This window comes from Strix uralensis, chromosome 4 (genome assembly GCF_047716275.1).
Source record: "Strix uralensis isolate ZFMK-TIS-50842 chromosome 4, bStrUra1, whole genome shotgun sequence".
NCBI lineage: Eukaryota > Metazoa > Chordata > Aves > Strigiformes > Strigidae > Strix > Strix uralensis.
In genome coordinates this window covers 45,850,186-45,871,771 of record NC_133975.1, presented here as the reverse complement: position 1 = coordinate 45,871,771, position 21,586 = coordinate 45,850,186, and the positions used below count along the sequence as shown (strand labels likewise).

At 34.1% G+C, this 21,586-nt stretch overlaps 1 protein-coding gene across 2 annotated transcripts in view; it reads right to left on the bottom strand.

The window, feature by feature from the left end:
- FSTL5 (follistatin like 5) overlaps positions 1–21,586 on the bottom strand; it is a 333,775-nt gene that overhangs the window by 260,872 nt on the left and 51,317 nt on the right. For both annotated transcript variants that reach the window (XM_074866563.1, XM_074866564.1), the window contains exon 3: positions 20,224–20,257. In XM_074866563.1, coding sequence (XP_074722664.1) covers positions 20,224–20,257 — 34 coding nt within the window. The remainder of the gene's footprint in view (positions 1–20,223; positions 20,258–21,586) is intronic.

The following is a 21,586-nucleotide window of genomic DNA, read 5'->3' as shown; positions in this document are numbered from 1 at the left end:
CACTACAAACATATCTTTATCTAATTTTTAATTACAACCATAAAATCAACCTTTTCCAACAAGTTTCACTTTGATATTCACTCAAATTCAGATTTTACTGATCTATGGATGGCTTACAATTCTCACAGGCTTTCTTCTATCTCACTGATGTTTTATCCTATTAGATATCTTTGACCTCTCACTGCTGTTCCTAAACTGGCTACTATAATTTGACACGATAAGTCAAAGATATTTTAATATTTCAAGTCCACCCTACCCAAAAAGATTTTCACTCTAAACAACTATTGTAGTGAAAAAAGATGAATTTTTTTCCAGGTACCCAAAAATATTGTAATGACTACTTGCTCTCCTATTGTAATTTTCAGTAATTCATAAGTCAAGTTTTATTCTAAGAGAAATATAAATAAACCTATAATGCATATTATACGCTGCTACTATTATGTACCACAATTTGTATACACACACACACATTCTCAGCTCATGGACAATATAGCTGTTGAGATCCTAGACCTTTTCTGGAAGCCACTGAAAAGTTACACTACACAAGGCAGCAAGATTATTTGCTCAGTGCTGTTAAAGTGAAGATTACAAAAATTGAGTGTTAGAGATAAAAATTTCATTGGTCACCATTGACAAATTTAATTTTTTTCCAGGAAAATGCCAGCTTTTCTTTGAAAATATCTATGGAAAATAATTCTGGAATGATATTTGATCATATACATATGGCATTAAAATAATGACTTTTTTTTCCCTCTATTTAGATCTGAATTTTTGCCTGTAAAATGTTGTAGTTTAGGAATATGCTTTCCTATTCTGCATAGGGTTTACATACAAAGAATATAGACATCAAGTTTACCCTTATGTAGATGCCTGAAAACCTTTATGCACTGAAGTTTTACTTGGAAAACTTGCATAGGAATATAAATGATATCTCTCACTTCAACCCATTTCACATTTACAGGATGCATGCCTTTTGCTTAAGTCCTCTAAGGAATGCAATCCTGCAACCTTGGCCTCCTCTATTAAAAATCATAATATTGTCTGGAGTGAAAAAGGTATTTCCATATCATTTCATAGTTTTTTGATTTGCTGCAGAGTATTAAAAGCATTAGACAGTACACAACTGTTTATTCAGCAACCTCAGTAGGGGTGTAAGTGCACCAGTCATTCAGCGTATCATAAGTAACTTTCACATATTCTAATTTCTCTTCAGAATTTCCACTCCCTTAATGGTGAAATGAAGTTATTATATGCAATACAGAATTTATCTGTCCAAACAATGAGCTCAGAAAACCAAATGACAATATTTAAAACAAATTCCAATGTATTATTTCCTTAACTTCAACATCTTTTCAAATATTTATATTCTTAGTCAACAGCTTTTTAAACATTTAAAAAAAAAAAAAAAAGGAAAAAAGTTTTCTAACTTTATTTTATGGCATTCAAAAACAAATGGTTGCTTGGATTTGCTGGATTTTAATCAATTATTTATAACAGAATTTTCACAGCATTTCTCAAAATTTTAAGATATTAAAGAGAAATGAAGAAAGGAAAGGAAAATGAGGTTTCCTAGCATATGCCTATCACCTAGTGTATAACCATGAGTTTTTGCATTTCTTGTAGTACAAGGTCTTCACTGTAATAGACCAAGTTTATTCTTCCTTGTATTTTAATTTAGTAAAACTATTAATTTTTATAGGAAAAAAAGTCTGTCAAAAAGATAGAAGTGTTACAGTTTTTAGCTCATATTTTCATCCAGAAAATTTTTGTGTCACATGGCTTAAGTTTTACACCATTTTGGCAATAAACTTACTTTTGAGGTTCTAAAAAAATATATGAAATGTGAAAAACAGAAGTACATAATACATCTTTGCTGCACTGTATATTATATACAAAATCTGATCAGTATAACACACTGCAAAAGCTCAGTCAAAACCCCAACACATCTTGAAATTTGCAACTAAAGCACACACAGCAAACACATCTTAAACACAATACTATAAAAGAGAAAGTCAAGCATTCGACATCCCTGCAAGACATTTCTGTGTAAATTTGCATGTCAAGCACATGGCACAGTGTTAGTGATATGTGCAAATGGGAATCAAGGTAACACTAATTTTGTAGATGTTAATTATTATTGAAAAAGTAGGTAATGTTATACCACCTATTAACTGCAGCTCTCATTAAAATACCTGCAGCAAATATAGTTTCAGTGCCAAGCAATTAGCTAATACATTCATACCTTTGAAGAAATCCTGGCAACTGTTCAGACTATCATTTAGACTATACTCAAACACTGTTACTCTGTTAAGGGCCAAAAATTTTGTAATATAAATATTTCTGGGTTTAGAAATGAGTAGATAATGCAAATTCTGCTAAGCCTTCGTAGTTGTATTGCTGAAGGGAAGAAGCAGATCAAATCCAAATGTATTGCACATTTTCTTTTTTCTGAATAATGTAAAAACCACAAACTAGTTATCAATTTTTCAGATAACATAAAATGGAATGGTTTATTTTTTCATTATACGAATTTCATTATTTAGTAGAATAGAATGACTACTCCATTATTTATCATTTGCTGCTTATTTATTTAGTATAGGGCTAGCCAAACATTTGGCCCAACAGCCAAAAAGTCAGTTTGATATTCTTCAAGATGACATTCTTTCTAACTCCAGAAAAACACATCAAATTATGAAAGGTGAACAAAAAAGGAGCATGACATACCCCATCGTCCTCTCAGGAAAACAAAACAAACCCAACCAACCAAAAACCCACACAGACACAAAAAAGATGAAACTATAGAATATTTAGTAGTGAGAAAATAATAATGAAAAGGAATATACTGAAAGTAAGGCATTTCTATGTGCCTTGAAAAGCTGAGTGGAAGAATTCTACACATCTAAAATGTTTCTGATTTTTCGATTCTGAAACTGGCTTTCAGTTTCTGTTTTATACATGATGTGACCAAGTTTCAGAAATCCCTACATAAAGATTGACATTTAAATTAATACAATGTATATTTCAAGGTCTTGATCATATATCTGTGTGGAAGGACTGGGCAGACTCTCAGACTCAACAGGCAGGGGTCTTCCTCTCAGTAATTTCACCACAGGCTTTGTATGGCTCTAACAAATTCACTTGATGTAATACAGATTTCAGTTCCCACTTCTGAAAGGCCTACCTTCTCTTGCAGAGCTCTTAGGAACCACTAATAACTGAGGGCATACAGATACTGCAAATAAACGTCATTTTCAGTAGCTGGCTGGATTACATATATGCTCCATAACTTTGACAAAACCAGATATTAACGTGACATGAGCACTCCTTCAAATTAGAGGATGTACATCCTACAGACAGTTTTAAATTTAATGTTATCCTTGCAGCTTCTGCTGTTGTATTTTGTGGCTGATAAACTGCTACTCTTTTGTTGGTTTTGTTTTTATTATTTAGAAAATAACAATGTATTTAGCCCCTAGGATTTCCTGTTCACTGACTTCTAGAAAAGCCTTCCCTTCTGTCTATTTGTTCAGTGAAAAATCTAGTATTTCTCAAAGTAGTGTCTTCATTGCAAGTTGAAAAACATTGAGGACAGAATAAAAAGTTTTGAGTTTGTTAGCTTTCTTTGTATGCATGACATGATTCGCACAGTTAATGTAAAGGTTACTAGAGCTCACAAGTCCTGAGTCAAATATCAAAGGAAAAATAAGGCACGAATAACTAAATTGGTTCACTGGGGTCCAGATTTTCTCTCTGGAGAATGGTGCGGGAAGAAGTGCCCAGGTCTCCCTCTTCGTATCTTAAAACACTTCCCTCGTTGCTCTGATGTCCAGCTCCATCTTCTACAGGTGCTATCTTGGATGACAAGAGGCATGATTAAATTGGCTGATGAAGTGCTAAGGCTTGGACAACAGGCCCAAGCCAGAGTTGACCTATAGATGACTCCTGTATATTTTATAACTGATAACCATTGTGCTAGTAGGTCTTGTACTAAGTTATAACAAACCACCTATGCTGATGTAAAAAGCGCTAAAGTGTTGAAGTATTGAAGCCTGAACAACAGGCCCCAAGCCGAAGCTGTTAACTTAGTATGTAGTCATTAGTGAAATATGTATGCTCATTAATGAAAGATGTAGCTTAGATATCATATACTCATTACTGATGATGAATGTAATGAAAACATGTCTATCCTGAATGTATCTTTCTTCTTCTTTGTGTAGGGGCAAGTTAACAAGGCCATGAAGCCAGCTATCTGGTCTTGGGACCAGATGTGTGGTTCTAAAAAGAACATAAATAAATTAGATAAGCAGGGAAACTCCCTTGGCTTCCTCCTTGAGCCCTGGCCAGGCTCTGGAGGAATCTAATTGGAGAATAAAACCAGATATTTTCCACTCAAAACAAAGGAGCCAGGTATTCTGGCTTGCTGATTTTTGGGTATATAAGGCTGGACCCGCTTGCAGCAACTTTGGATGCCTCACCTACGGGTGGACGCACCACATAGGATTTCCCACTTGCCGGGACAGGCTCTCCAAATCCTCGCTGTAACCGGGGCTCCCCAGCATCTGCGGATCTGGATGATGGTAAAGTATGCAAGTGGTGATGGATCTTTCTTAATCACTATTCTCTCTCTCAGGTAGTAATGATTTGATGCATTACCCTGTATTTCCCTGTTTGTTTAAGTGCACTATTCTCTCTTTTCTTACTGTATGTTTTCTGTATTACTCTGTTACATTATTTAGTTATCCCCAGTAAAATACGCCTACTCTTCTCACTCTGGTGTCTGAGTTTAACTGGTATCCCTAATCAGCAAATCAGCTGGTCAAAATTATGTTTAACAGACAGGTATTAATTTCAAAAGAAAACTTTAAAATGCATTGTTTCCATCCATTGCTGGAAGATGGCAGGATTTTTTTGGCCCCTATTTTTGTGCTAATCAGAGCCCACCTTTTCTACCTCAACTTAATGAATGTAGAACTTTTCTATGCAAAGTCACACTACTGGCAAGTGACTTCATAATGTCTTATGACAGTCTGTATCACTGGTACTTGAAAAGCAAGAGCATTTTCATGAATTGCATCAGTTTAGAGAGAGATACAAATTTTTAAATGACTGACCTCTACCCAATATTTTCCAAAGCATAAGGGAGCAATTTTGTAAATGTATTGCTAAGATACTTTCATGGATCTTTGAAAAGGATTTTTTTCTGTGTTATAAAAGCTTTCAGAGCGATGTGCTTTGATTTAAGTCTCTGTCTGCAGTGAAAATCTGGCACGCTTGTGGAATCGCACTGAAGTCAATCAGACTCAATATACGTATACAAGATTCTGCCATACAGAACACCTTTCAACTCTATGGCCTGCAAAACATGATTGCACACTAGTTTAAAAAGTCCTTATATTCAAATTAGCTTTCATTAAAATTCCATTGATGGATAATTTTTAGACCATTTAAAAATCAGTAATCTTTTGCACTATTGTTTGCAGTAAACTAATGTTTCTCAGTAACCAGTGTGATTCAAGAGTTCTTTAAGAAGTGATACACAAGCATACCAAGAACTAAAATAGCTTCTGTGTACACTTAAAATTCTATAAATGCTAGCATTTTCTGATATCTTTCTTCAAGTTGTCCTTCCAGTGCCCTAGCTGAAATTAAAGAACATCAAATTCTAAGCCTGTTTAATTTAGAATAGCAAAGAATTAATCCTAATAACGGAATAACTCCATACGGCGTTGTCTTTGAATCATTAGAGGATTTGCAGATAGTATCTTGTGAATGCAAACAAGATAATCATACAAGCACAGATACCAAATAGCCCTTTTTCCAAACACTGTTGGGCATGCATATTCAACAAAATGCAAATATTGACTTCTCTGATAGCAACTAGATCAGATTGCTAAGGTGTCTGATGGGACACTGTAATCGCAGTGTGGGAAACAGTACTGACCTCTGTGGTCTGTATGACTAGCATGTAGCTTGCTTGCAATTATGATTCCCCTAACCTCTAACCATTTACCACAACTGCAAGAGTAAAGTAGACATGTGGAAAAGGGCAGACTCAGTCAGTACGGAAAAACTTGAAAGACAGTAAACAGGCTTCATGTCTCATAACATCCCTCTGGAAAGGCAAGGAAAGGAAGAAATGTCATTTGCAATTGACTGCTTATAAAGATAAGTGGGCACAAAAAAAGAATTTTTTTCTTTATAAGCAAGGGAAGAGGATCATAACAGGTCACACACCTGCATGTTCAGCAAACAGTATGCCCAGCAAGTATGTTAGAATACAGACATATGAAAAATGTTAATGTTTTAAAGAGCATTGATCCAGACTGAGTGTGTACATGCAGATAGTCACATTTTGGTGATGTGCTTTACCAAAAAACCTCCCAACCCCCAAATCAAAAAACAAACCGAGAAACTGCTACAGTACTATGTACTTCAGCTGATATGTTTTAATCTTGAACTACATTACACCCCTGAATCTTGCCTAATCCAACACTTGAAATTGGAGTGGAAATAAAGAAATGGATGGGAAAAGGCTCAGGATTTCCTGCTGGTTTTATTACACTTGCAGTAGGTGACATGATACCTTCAAATGGGTGTTTAAAATATGTATTTAAAACCTATTAAAGGTTCACAAGAAATACTAGGTTCTCATTTCTGCTCTGGGTAGATATTTTTTACACATTTTTTACTGACCACTTGAGAAATTTTAAGCAACAGTTTCAAACTTTTTCCAAATAACTTTTTTTTTTAAATCAAAGACTAGCACTTTTTTTTTTTTATTCATCACAGCAGCAACATCTGCCATCAGAAATTTGAAAATCATGTGATGCAATTTGCAACAAAAAGAATCTCACTGTTCCAGCCCTCACTATTGATTCTGCATACATTTTGGAGTATGCCACATTCTTTTACTTCAGTAGTAAGGTGAAAGCACAGACAGAAATATATTTTAAACAAACAACAATCCCTACACTGTTGAAATATCTGTGAGTGAAGCCTTTGAGAAACAAATGGTTCCATTGCTGTGCCTCTGAAAAATTTTACTGCTGTCTACTCTAAGTTACTGTATGGGTCCAATGGCAAATCCTTAACTCCATCTTCCACTTACGTACTTATTTTACTTGACAATGCTTTTATGCAGGCACATCAAGGGAAATTCTTTTGTGCCAGATATGGAGATGATGAGGTGGGGTTTTGCTCATTTGTTTGGGTTTTCTTTATTTATTTAACATTACCTTCATATAAAAGCAAAGCACAGAAGGATCACAAAATAAGGGAAACAAACTAATTCCCAGTCTTCTGGAGCCGGAAAGAGCCCATACTCAGGGCTTGTATTAAAGACGTTATGGCTCATCTTTTGTTTCACAAGGAAGTTTTGCCTCCAGATGTAAAGATAACAAATGTTTCAATGTTGTACAAGAGAAAAAAAAATCTAAATTGGTCAATGAGTGTCAATATATGCTCCTAAATTGTATTTATCAAGTTATAATAAAAACAGTTAAAGCATTTTGCACTTTGACTGCATTTTGACTGAAATACTTGAAAATCTTAGTAACTGTGCCACTCTTCACTGTGAACAAGTGGGAGCCTAGATTCACTCTTCACACAACTAATTCCCTGCCAAGTTTGCAAAAGCCAGCAAAACTAAAAACTAAAATCTCATTTTTTATGGCTCAGTCCTGACATTATGTATGACTGTGAACATATAAACATGTATTTCTGTAAGTTTATTTATATATATTTACATAGGAGTATGTTGAACCACCCTAGAAAGACTCTGTTTAAACAGTATACATTCTCTTTACACTTTACGATGTTCTATGACTTCGGCCAATTTTATTTCATTAATCATACTCATAATTCTATATACTGCTTTTATTTTGAAATGTCAGTGACAGTTATAAAGAGTAGCAAGATTTTTCAGTGTTTCTGGGGAAAGAATGTCATATTACTGCTAATTACACCAGAGTACAAGCTACATAAATGATTCTTTGAGCATAGAAATTATGGTACCAGAATATTGTTTTATTGGGGTTTTTCCCCATGTGTAGTGCATTTTTAGTGGGCAATTATACTTAAAGCTACAAAATCACAGCTTTTACATTTTATGAGGAAGAATCAATGTGTGCTAATTAGAACCTTGGTGGCACTTATAATACAAATGGGATTTTTGTATGCCTTTCTATTTGCTAAAATTCTTTACTCCTCCCTTCCTCTTGAGAGCCTTCATTTGATCAGCTCTATGCAGGATTTCATAAAACTAAGAAAAGCACTTGCTTTAATATTCTCAGATTTACTTACTTTTAAATCATAATAAAACTTTTTTCTTAAGTTTCCTTTCAAGCAATGCCATCATTGATTTTTATGGTATTTTAAGAGAATGAAAACATGAAGATTTGATTGATTATTGCTAGTGGGCCAGCATTCACAATTGTATCTGTGTTCTTCATGCATAATTTAAATAGAGCGCAATTTGAACCTTATTATTGAGAATTTTTGTACTGAGACTCTGTCAGCATAGCAATCTAAGTCTATGCTTAGACTAAGTCTAGACAGGAAGACAAATGCTAGAAAAACAAAAATTTATAGCCAGTACACCATATGTGCAAATAGATTCTACATGCTACAAAGTCCAGCAAGCATAAAGAGGGATAAGCATCCTACTGTATCACTTTGCTTTTGGATACAAAGACACTTGCTTATAGAATGGTATTTAGATGTGTAATTATTTGTGTCAAATCCTTTATATTATTTAACCAAGGATCAGCCAGGACTTTATCAACCATGGATTTACCTTTTAACCAATCCCTGTGCAAGAAAATTCTGATAGATGTATGGACAACATTCTGTCCTATTCGATTTCTTTCCCAGGCTGGAAATGTTGATAAACAGCTTTTTGATCAAAAACCGTTGCCTAAACAGCCAAATGCCTCCACTAGTAGTCATGCAGGGCCACACAGAACAACAGTTTGTTACTACCATTGCCATGATACCATACGGCTATCCTTTCAGTATCTGAGCAAAACAAAATTTGGGAAATCTTGTTGTCAACTATTATAATTTTGTAAGACAATTTTTTTCTGACAGTTATTCATACATCATATACATCAAAAATCTCTAAGAATCAGTAGGAATTTATCCTATTAGGATTTCAGATAATATTTTGAAGACTAGAAATGCATGAATATTAATTAATAGAATACAATTATTTCTTGAAGATTCATCAAGCCCTCCAAGGTGATGGAAGCATAGCTCAAATGACAAAAAGTATACAGGTAAAGACATGATCCAAACTGAGTGATCAACTGAACTGTTTTCACTCAGACTATCCCATAAAGCCCACTCCTCTTCGGATTCAAACTGAAAACTGTGTGTCCCATGACTATGAAAAAAGCTAGAAGTGACTTCAAATACTTGATGTCTAAAAAGTTTTGGAAGTTCAAGGGCTTATCCTACCCTTGGATATTCAAGGGAGGTTCCGTTTTAAAGCCTTACACATGTTCTCTCCTGAGAACATGGATTACTTTCTACTGTGTTAAATCATCAAGATATGAATGGTTGGTACGATAAATGGAGACTTATCTTACACAAGGTGCGGCACAGGTGAGAAAGAACACTGAAAAAGGTGGATTTAGAGAAAATTATCCAGGCCATAGCTACACAAATAGAGTTATCTTCTTAAACAGAAGGCAACAAAACAAAGGTTTTATCATATCCCAAATGAAGCATATTACCTCGCCTTGTAAACAGATTACCTTACATAAGTCTTCCAGATAAGGGAAATCTGGCTTCAATTTTAAGGAGAGGTTCTGAGTCCTTCTACCATCTCCTTCAGGCAATTTCCTAGGGTTTTTTTCCATTAATGTATCACTTTGCATGAACTCAGGCAAATTTGTCTACTAGCAAAGCACCAAATTTCCTCAGTTCCAAAGAACGAGGGAAATTCCTCTTGAACCAGGTTTCATTCCATTTTTACTTTATCATTTGCACTCAATCACACATGGTATTTTTAAATATGATGTTATAATATTAATTCATGCAAAGAGGAATAATCTGCACATAGACAAATGTCTTGCTGCAGGCAAGAACTGTTTAAAATACTGTTCTTGTTTAAAAAACTTCTTGTTTAAAATAATGATAATCTAGCTAACTTTTCATCTCAGGAGTTCCACACTCTTTTCAAGCTTTTTTACCAAAATGCAGTTTAGGTTACAGCTGCTTCATCTAAGGAATTAGCTTTTCAGGTATTGGGGAGCTATTTAAAATTTAAGGATTAAAAACTGAAAGGAATTTATAAAAGAAACCTACTTTTTATATTTGTAAATTGAAAAGCAGAAAGACATTTGATCGACAGCAACCTCTGGTTTGGATCTCTTCAGAAAAGGTCTAATAATTACCCACATTTAAACTGCTAGTTAAAATGGATGCATTCATTCCTTTCAAAGTCTCCTTAGAAACACTAGACTTTTAAGCATAATCAAAACAGACAGCTGGGTCCACCCTTTATGATAATGTGCCATGCAGCTTTATTAATCTGACCTTTGGAAACAAATGAGAAATTTAATACTGCCCCACCATAATTGTTAGTGGCAGGCATTTTAGCAGTCTTTAATTTGCACTTCATTTCAATATCTGCTTCCAGTTATGATGTAAACATTAACAGGATCTGACACTGTTAATTGTGTTCTAGTGTCTGAAACAGTGGTAAAAGAGTGTGCTTGGAGTAAACTAGAACATGACCTTAATGGATAATGAAATGCATCAACCCTTGCTATGCAAAGAGTAAGGCAAAAAATGAATACCATAACTGTTTCAACTGGCATCTAAGTGATATACAGTTCTGTAATAACTGGGAGTGAGAGTGGGGGTGGAAATCATGTTCACCAGACTCATCTTTCAAGGTTATGTAAGTTCTGATTGTCCTTTAAGTTGCTTGCAAGAAGTATCTGATATGAGAAAATATATTCCCAATATATAATCAATAGCATTCTAAAGAATTCACAATGAATGCAAAAAATAATTGGTTTAGATGGTATAACGAAATTTGTCCTGTGTGACACAAAGAAGCATTTTTTTTCTATATAAGTGTTCTTAAAAGAAATGCTTTATAGCCTGTAAACAGCACAGAAAACTTATCTGGAAGTTATGCTGATAGCTATTAAACTTTAGTGTTATACAATAAAACACAGTGCCATGGTACCTGAAATAAAAAGACATATATTTACAGGTATTTATTTTAAAGCAATGTATGTTAAAAAGAATTTATTTCTGAAATACCAGTGCATGTAATCTGTTGCTACTGAATGTTATGTACTTCTGGATTTCACTTTTTCTTTCAGGACAACCACTCCTCTCCTTTAAATATTCCTTTATAAATAGTCTAATTGAACTATGGTCTATATTTTTTTTTAAGTTCATACCTAAATGCTTGTAGAGCTTGTAAAGATCCCTGTGGATTTTTAAAAGGATCTCTATCTTTTCCAATGATATTTATATCATAGTCTCCTTTTTATTCAGTAACAAGGTATCACAGCAGACTATTTTAGATAAACTTATATTGAGATAACACTGAGATCTTCCGATAAAGCAAGGATTATGCATAGAAGAATAAAAATAAATAATGAAAGTTGCTTCAGCAGTCTGCAACACAAAACACAAGTTGCTCTTTCTATCATTCTGATTTGAGTATTATTTTTAGACATAACAATTGCCTTCTACATCAGAAGTACTGCAAAATAATCTGCCTCCACTGGCTCTTATATGCCAAACTTAGCTAAGATAACTACGGTGCTGATACAAATCATATTTTGCTCCTCATTATGAGAAAGGTAGGGTTCTACAAAGGAGCAGAGTATACAGAAGAGGTGGGTAACATTTTAATCCAGTGTACCTAAATGCACCAAAGCCATGAGACCTCTGGGCTTCAGAGGAAATGACCCATTTTATATTCTTAGATATCTATTGTTAGCATAATCAAATGAACAATCACTACATGTGAGAAACATGACACACATAGCCTACAGACACTGCACTAATGTTTACATTATGTATATTAAAGGATCCAAGTATACTTTCACACTGTATTGCATTCTTTTTATGGATTTACTGAAAGTCTTCAGTGCTCAAGAGCTAATTCAAACTACTTCATAAAGCCATCTGTGGTTTGTGTACCGCTTTTAAGGAGAAAGAAGTAAACCAAAGGTAGTACTAATGAAAATACACATATTTCAGATTATTTCTTCTTTCAAGTGAAATCTACTCTTGTACTAAGCACAGAGGAGAATCTTAAAATATGAAATTATAAAGATTTTAGCATGAGTTTTTAACTTACAAAATTCAATATTATTAATAATAAAAGGAAAGACTAACTTAAATAAAGTCATGTTACAGAATCACGGAATCACAGAATCATCAAGGTTGGAAAAGACCTTGTAGATCATCTAGTCCAACCATTAACCTAACACTGACAGTTCCCAACTACACCATATCCCTCAGCACTATGTCAATACAACTCTTAAACGCCTCCAGGGATGGGGACTCCACCACTGCCCTGGGCAGCCCATTCCAACACCTAACAACCCATTCTGTAAAGAAATACTTCCTAATATCCAGTCTAAACCTTCCCTGGCGCAACTTGAGGCCATTACCTCTTGTCCTGTCACTTGTTACTTGGTTAAAGAGACTCATCCCCAGCTCTCTGCAACCTCCTTTCAGGTAGTTGCAGAGGGTGATGAGGTCTCCCCTCAGCCTCCTCTTCTCCAGACTAAACAACCCCAGTTCCCTCAGCCGCTCCTCGTACAACATGTGCTCCAGACCCTTCACCAGCTTCGTTGCCCTTCTTTGGACACATTCGAGTAATTCAATGTCCGTTTTGTAGTGAGGGGCCCAAAACTCTTCTTTTACATGGAAGCTTTTAAATAAAATTTACATGGAAAAAAATACAAAAATTCAGAGTACTAGCCAAACTGCATTGCTATTCAAAATCATTTGTGGGCAGACATCATTAAAATTCAGTCTACTAATACATTTAAATTTAAATAGCAATACTGCTACATTCATCCTTTGAGTGACTTTTTTAAAGCTAGTAGAGACTTAAGAGGAATGAATATATATTCTACTAAGTATTCAGGACTCCCCTCCCTCGCCAGTGGTTGAATCTCTGCTGTATCTGTTCAAATGAAGTGTTTGCACACTACAGAGAGAAACTTCATGAATACCAGTGAACATATTCTCTCTAGTCAAGTTCAAAATGTCTACTTCAAAATACTTAACAGAATGTAACCTAAACTTTAGAAGGGCATGGATGCATTAAAAAAAAAAAAAAAACCAAAAAAAACCAAACCAAAACAACAACTAGATAGGGATACCAATCTCTTGTGTTAGCTCTACAGCGCTACTCCATACAGAAATAACCATTATCTCTCTTGTTAGTATAGATCTATAATTTTGCAGAAGAGGAGTTCTTGCCTGGAATTTTGACACAGGCCATTTTTTTCCCCCTCCAATTTCTGAATGGCCTGAATATTACATACGAGAAGAAAAATGAAGTCAAATGTCTATTTTTCTGCCATAAAGAAAACCAAAAGAAAGAAATTCTTTGTGTGTATAATTCCTAAAGCTGCTAACAAGTCAGATACATCTCACATGAATTTAATTCTATTATGAATGCAATAAAACACAGTTGGAAAACATTTTTGTTCTCACATTTTCTCCCTTATCATTATATATAATACTTTTTTTTTCACAATGAGAACAATCAGCCACTGGAATAATCTCCCCAGGGAAGTGGTTGATTCCCCAACATCGGACACTTAAGATTCAGCTGAACAGGGTGCTGGGCCACCTTGTCTAGATTGTGCTTTTGCAAGAAACGTTCAACCAGATGATCCTTGAGGTCCCTTTAAACCTAGCATTCTATGATTCGCTGATATGTATTAGATATATATTATCATATACATATGTATCAGTAGGTATCTCTGTAGCAGTCATCAGGATATGTGTGACCCCCTCACATAGCTCTAGATTAGCAGCAGAAATAATGGACATGTTCATTTAAAAAAAAAATACAGACATATCTTGTTATTCCAATTAATTTCCTGAATATGCAGCAACAGCTGTGAATTTTTGTGCAATTTACAAAAACTTTTCAGACTCATTCTGGCTCTTTTGTTTTATAGTTATTATCTTTTTAGAATACATACTTGTCATAGTAAAAGTGGACTTAGAAACTTTGGAGCCAACCAACATAAAGTTAGAATTACTCTGAAATATGGACATCATTTGCAACAAACATAACACTCAAGAAATTCAATATGATGCTGTTCATCCCCTGACACCACCATACTAAAACTGCAGACAATTTTTCACTCGTATTGAATGTATATCTGTATTTTAAAATATGGTAAATGCTGCAATTGTTATATTTGAACCATGCTGTATTCACTTGTTATTACTTGAGTACTTTTACTGACTTTCTTGATTACCATAAAGAACATTTACATCAAGACAGCAACTGGTGAGTCAAACATATTCCTGCAGTTTACTCTGTTTATCTCCATGGCATCACACTGGTAGCAAGTCTGACCAGGTTACTGTACAAATACTGTGCTGCGTTGACAGATCTCAAAACTGGAATTCGGTTTCTTCAATTAATGTTTTGTTTAAAATAAATATGAAAACCTTTTCACAAAGCTGTATAATACAGCACAGACCTTGCTCTTAATTTATACTTCCAAAGTCTAGGTAATTGCAGTGTTATCAAAGATATTACCAAAAACTGGTAGCTGACCTTCTGACCCACACACTTCACTTTCTCACAATAAGCTTCAGGTCTGTTTAAAAATAAGATTAACTGTTATATTAAAATTATTTTCACAGATAGAGTTTTGTTTCTTTTCAATGCATTTCATAATCTGACTCTGAACCAATTCAGAATGTAGATTTAAAATGGCACTTTTACTGAATCCATTCCAAGATAATAATAAATACAACCCCACAACATTCAGTTAATAACACTATGTCTGTGGACTCTTGTAAGAGCATGGAAATGAAAAGGAATGGAGAATTGTTCGAGTGGAAGACAGAGCTGCATTTCTTATGGCAATTCTTAAGTGACAGAATAGATTTGAGTTTCAGCTGACTGGGCTTTGGCGGAGAATAGAATAGGATAAAGGGGATAGTATTTGGCACATTTAATTCAAACAATCCTCATACCACCTCTTAAAAGTTTATTCACTCAGGTAAATTGGAACATAAGAACAAAGAAAAAAACTTCAGAACAGAGAACACTGTAGGTCAGATTATTTAGCAGCTGCATTCCAATGAAAATAACACTCTTGGACAAACATTTTCTAACCTGCCTGCTGTTATGTATGTTCTCTAAAATACGACATTTTTTTCTGATATGTACTGCTTTACTAGAGAAGGGTTACTACAGTGTAACAAACTAAAACATTAATCAATTCAGTCCAGGAGGACTGCAGTCCAGATTCTAACTGTACTCACATAATACATGTCTGTTGAAATACGAATTTAGAATATTTTGATTCAGCAGACATAATGAGTCACAGGATACATTACAGAAAGTAATGAAGTGAATTTTTTGCCATAGTTAATTGGTTTAACATGACATAAGTCACTGATGCCATGTATTCTGCATCAGAACATACACAGATTTATCCATTATCAAAAATAATAACAGCCAGCCATATTGCAGGATAGACATAACCGTTTGCTCACCCACTGGCATTTGAGAGTATCTCAAGATAAGTTGTCAGTCTTAAAAGCTTTAATTAATCTTAAAAGCTTTAATTAAGGTCTTATTGGTTTTGTCCTTTACATTTTTTTTCAATTTTGAACAATCTTAAGCTTTTCTCACTCCTTCTTGTCTTATATTTATCATTGTATAGAAAAAGACTACAACACCAATCTGGAATCCCAGACAACGCGACAAGTGTTGAACCAGGTATGTTAACTTTTTAAGGCGTAAAAAGTAAGAAAGATGTGCAAGTGATGCCCATATGGTATCCTCTTTATTTTTGGTAGCTAAAGATTGTAAAAGGAACAGATGTTTTTCAATTATATCAGATGAGTCTGGTAATGTGTTCATAAGAACAGAGAATTATATATTTGAAACTGATTTGTGAGTCAACAATTCAGATTATTAAGGTACACATAAAAGGAGAAGGGTTGAATACAATTGGATACTCAAGTTGTAATTAGAATACTGTCAGTCAATATTCTTCTGTTTAGTTTTGAGTGCTAATGATGTTCAAAGCACAGATCAATAGTAGCTAGCAAAAATTTTAACAGTATACTATACAGTTAGTTTCTAAAGTGTACTTACCTAAAGTAAAAGTACTCAAATTAATATCATTAAAATTATTTACATGCACATTTTGCAAATGCTATGAAAAGTATGTTTTCCAAATCTTAGCTGGAACATTTTTTATATCTTTCATATTTTTTATATTTTTTTTTAAGTTGCTAAAACAAATAGCCGAAGTTACACAAGTTGTATACAGTATCATCTCATTGTGCAATATCAGCAAAATGATGAACTCACTCTCAGCCTAAATTCAAAACTGTTTTTCAGCTTTTTTTTTCTGGTAGATTTTCTCTGGTTTTGTTGTTGTTTTTTAGAAACATATGTATTTCACACTGCTTTTCTATGCTAAAATTAACTATTAGTTCTTAAAAAAGAAAATTGTTGTACCATAATTCAAAATAACTGACTGAGTTTAGGAACTGATCATCTAAAACGTTACTGGTTAACTGAAATATTTTGTGAGTCATTATTTCTAGTGTGTCCACGCTTTTTCTAAGCAAAGGACTCAAGATGACTTTGAAGTTTGGCAAATAGTTGATATGTGTCACTAGTCAACCTTCTGCTTCTTCAGAAATAAAACTTTTCCAGAATAATGTTGTCAGAAACAATTTCCACTTTGAAGTTTACAATGTATTTTATTAAAAGCACCTGAAAGTCTCTGAAGTTAAGCATAAGGTGGGAAGAAAATTCTGCATATTGCTTAAATTCAACACAATTTCTGATATATATTTTGTGATCCATTACAGGTTTGGAATAAAATGTTCATTTGTCTGAAGAAGTAAACACTGGAGAAGAGATGTAAGGAAGGTCAGATTGTGAGTCCAAACCAGCAAGTAAAATTCAGCAAGATTTTAGTTGGTGATTGTTTGCCCTGTTATTTCTTTCATATTAAAGACATGTGTTATGAAACTAATTTCATCTGTATCTTGCACTGGCGATAATAATTTTCATGCACAAAAATTTCTGAGAGTACAAAAAATTTTGCCAGTGTACACTAGAATTGTAAAATATTAACGTATTATTTTATATAAAAGCAGCATTTTTTTTCTCAAACCGTGTACACAAATATCTGTTATCCATTAAATGAAACAAGAAAAAAAATATCACAGATCAGAGAGAGATGGGATTTGTGTTAGAACAGGTCACGTTTGAGTATTGGCTTCTATTTCAGTGTGATTGACTTAGTGGCTGACAGCAGAAGTAACAGATGGGAAAAACAAGTGGGTCAGAAAAATGTCAGGAGAAAAAACAAACACCACAAAACAATAACAACATCATTACTAAAATATGAATAGAAATCAGATTTATTTTATAGCAATAAATGAAGTAAAATGAAAAATTACTTGGCACTTACAATATAATAAAAGATATGGAATGGTGCTTGTTACTAATGTCTTGATCCTGCTGAAGTCAAAAGGCATTTGACTGTAATTCTGCTGCTATATCCTCCTCTTATAAAAATATAATCTTAAAGAAATTCTTGGTAAAAATTAGATACTGACATACTGATGTCAATGGACGTTATGAGGCACACTAGAGGCTCCAGATTTTCATTTGGTAGGGATGTTTAACATGAGCTGTAATTGTCCTCTGATTTAAAAAGACAACACTGATTCTGAAAGTTTCAGGACATTTAAGGAACCACAGAGAATAGTTTTGTCCTTTTACTATATACAGTAGCTACCATATGTGGAGAGTGTAAGGAATACTGTTAGAACCCTATCCCAAGAACCTGGGGATAATTTACCTATCTCACAAGAACACATGCAGAGCACAACACACTTAGATAGTACATGTGAAGGATAGTTGCTCATTAACAATGCAGTAACATTTATGCTAAAACATAAATATCACCTTGTTTCATCCAAACCAACCAGTATTATAAGCAGCAACACTTTCACCATCCTATATGCCGTAAGTTACAAGTGAAATAAAAATATCTTTCTGAATCTTTGCAACGACATGGAAAAATAACACATGAAAACAAATAAATTTAAAGAATATGAAAAGAGAAGGCCAAAAAACACCTAACCATAAAAGCACCCCAAAAAAGCATTAAGCAATTCAACATATCTGTATATACATATTCCAAAGCCTACTCTGGGTGTGACTATATTTCAGACCACCAAAATCTTCCAAGTTGAATTGTCACTTTAAGCAGAGACATGCACAACATGCAGGAAGTTAAGTAGAGTCAAAATTTCCTCAAGAGATGTTACAGATATAATCACAACAAATTTTGTGCAGCTGAGCACCAATTTCACTGTCTGTTTGGAGATAATGGATATCTCCCTTCAAGTAGAGTTTAATGCTTTCCTTTGGCTGTACTTCTAGGAAATATTTTATAAGCTTTTGAAAATTGTTTCTGTGGCTAGTTAACTAAACTAACAGCTAATGAATATGATGGGTACCCCCAACTAGCTCATCATTTTGTTCCTACTTTTACTTGTTCCTCACGTAATGACCATATACCTGTCAACTCAATGGGGTGGGGGGTGGGAGGGGGAGTGTCAAACAGCATAATATAACTGAAATAAGTCATAAAAATCCACAAAGAGAGGCCAATTTCAGGATCCTTCTTTGTAGCTAGAGGCTTAAAGTTTGTAATTTCTCTAAAAGTAAGTATTCACAAATATCTTATTTTTGTAATCTATTCTGAGCTTTCAGTCTTTTATATAATTTGTATCAAGTCAAGAGACAGAAAATGTTTTTGAATACATCATGGATACACTCACTACATCTAGAGATAATTCAACTTTATATTGTATTACCTCAGAAAAGAAAATTTTAAATCACAAACTGGTTGAAACTGAAGAAGTTTTTTTGGTTTATTTTACCATGCACACTTTTCAAATGAAGGACCATGGGTCCTTCACATTATGTAAATTATCGTATCATCATGAAAAATGTAATAGTCCTGACACAACTCCAAACAACCATCAGATTTTGTTTGTCTTTAGATGCCTTAGTGTGAGAGAAAGCGAGGAAATTTAGATCAATGAGTACTCTGATAAATAAATAACTGAATTAAGAACAGCTAACTCAAGTGATATGATTCAGCATTGCTTCCTAATGCAATAAAAAAGATATAGGTTTGTTTCTTACTTAATTCCCTCCTCTCTTTGTAACCTCTAACTGGTGCTCTTTCTTATTCTACCTTCCCTTGTGGTCTGCTTTTTAAAGTACCTCATAGCCTACCTCTATAAGCAAATAAAATATCAAAAGAACAATCTTTATCTCTGTTGGCAATTTTGCCTTTCACTGCTTGCTTAACAAATTTTTAACCAAGAGATCTGGGTGTTCTGTCTCTTAACTTTATATAAGAAAGAAGCATGAAATCCACAATTTGGGTTTCTGAAATCTTAATTTTCTTGATACAAGCCTGTTTTTTCAACCTGGATATTCTATTTCATGTAGTGCTTAACCACTGGCACAAAGTAAGGTGCAGTGAAAGCATATAAGAAAATTGTATCCAAAACCCACGGATGACAGTAGTTTTACAAGGTGGCCTACTAAGGACATGATTAATTTGTGCATAAATTTGAATCACATCCAGTTACAGATTTACTGAATGAAAAGGGAGAAGCTAAAGTGATGGTACTGATGTTTCACTGAAGTACAATAAGCATCCATAGTCAAGGACACAAACTTAGTGAGAAGCTGTGCAGCCCATCCCATCCAGAGTACAGCAGTTAGCCTTATTCATCTTATTCCAAAAACAGTAGCTTATGCATTTAATTTCTACATTTCAACCCCCTTTCCTGAATATATTTTTGTCATTTCAAATACCAAAATAATCAGCAAAGAATCTGTCTGGATAATTTTTAACCAACAACGGATGGTAGATTTGTGATAATTACAAGAATCTCCACATTTTGAAAATAATTAGCACTTACCTTTATTTCTTGAGCTTTCCTGATTCTTTTCCTGCTGTAATTAAAAGTAGAAAAATATATTATTTACAGAATTAGTTACCACAAAAATCATAGACATACAGATCAAAAAGAGACAGGCTATTTCATCCTCCTTCCTGATCCAAGATAAAATCAGCTACACTTTGCCTGCTGCAGAAAGATTCCTATATAACCTGTTTTTAAACTCCCCTGGTATTTTTCACATTTTTTTCACAATGACAGTGATTAAGTTCTGGAACACATTGTCCAAAGAGGCTGTAAAGTCTCTAGCACTTTATCTCTATCTTGGGAGATGCTCATAGTTCAACTGAAGAAGACCCTGTAAGACCTGATGTAAATTTAAAGTTAGATCTGCTTTAAGCAACTGGTTGAACTAGATAAGTGCAGAGACCACTGCCAGCTTAAATTATTCCATGATATGGAGAGAGTGTTTCAGAACCTTGTAAACCCTGAAGCAGTGCTTAACTGTCCTCAGTTTCATCCTGAATGAAACTTGGCCAGAATCCCCTCAACAACAAATAATTTTTTTTTTTCTTATTTTTCCTGACTTGCTTGAATCACAGTGAACACAGAAAACATCTCATCTTTAAAGTAACAAAGTCATCTTCTCTTTCTATTTTTAACAATTCTTTAATATGTGTTGCCTAAAGCATTCCAATATTCCAATTCAGAATTGTCTAGAACTAAGGATTTTTTAAATATATCAGCTCTATAACTGCATGAGCAACACGTAACATATATTGACATATTTCAAAATAACGTTTCCATTCAAAAAAAAAGTATGACACAGCTGATTCACAGTCAACAAGTTTTTCACTATGATCCCCTTAGTTGTTCATTCTAACCCACCAATCTTTTCTCATAGCAGTTACCTAGTTATTTCCATTTTTGATTTTCTTTGAAATACCACTATTCTTTTTCTGTAAAAATATGTTTAAAGGTAACATTAAAATATGTTAGGAGATAACAGGGAAAGATTCCTTCTACTGAGGCAATGGCACACAAAAATGGATGTAAACTTCCATGTTTAGAAAACAATCAGCTGATAAAGCTCCTGAATCTCTTTTTTGAATAAGCAGAGCAAGCCATTCTAACACCTACATCCAGAAGACTAAACCTGAGCAAGTTGTTAATGAAGTAGGAGATTTTATATTTCTTGTTATGCAAAAATACCTGTCTTTTACACCTTGAAGACCAAATTTTATCTCTATTATTCATTAAAAGTCTGTGTTTGAGACATTGGTCATATAACTCTTTTAGTTATTATTTCTAATGATGAGGAACAGGAAAGGAGTGCAGAGAGCCAGAGAGAAAATTAAGACAAGAGTTATCACTGGGGTACCTT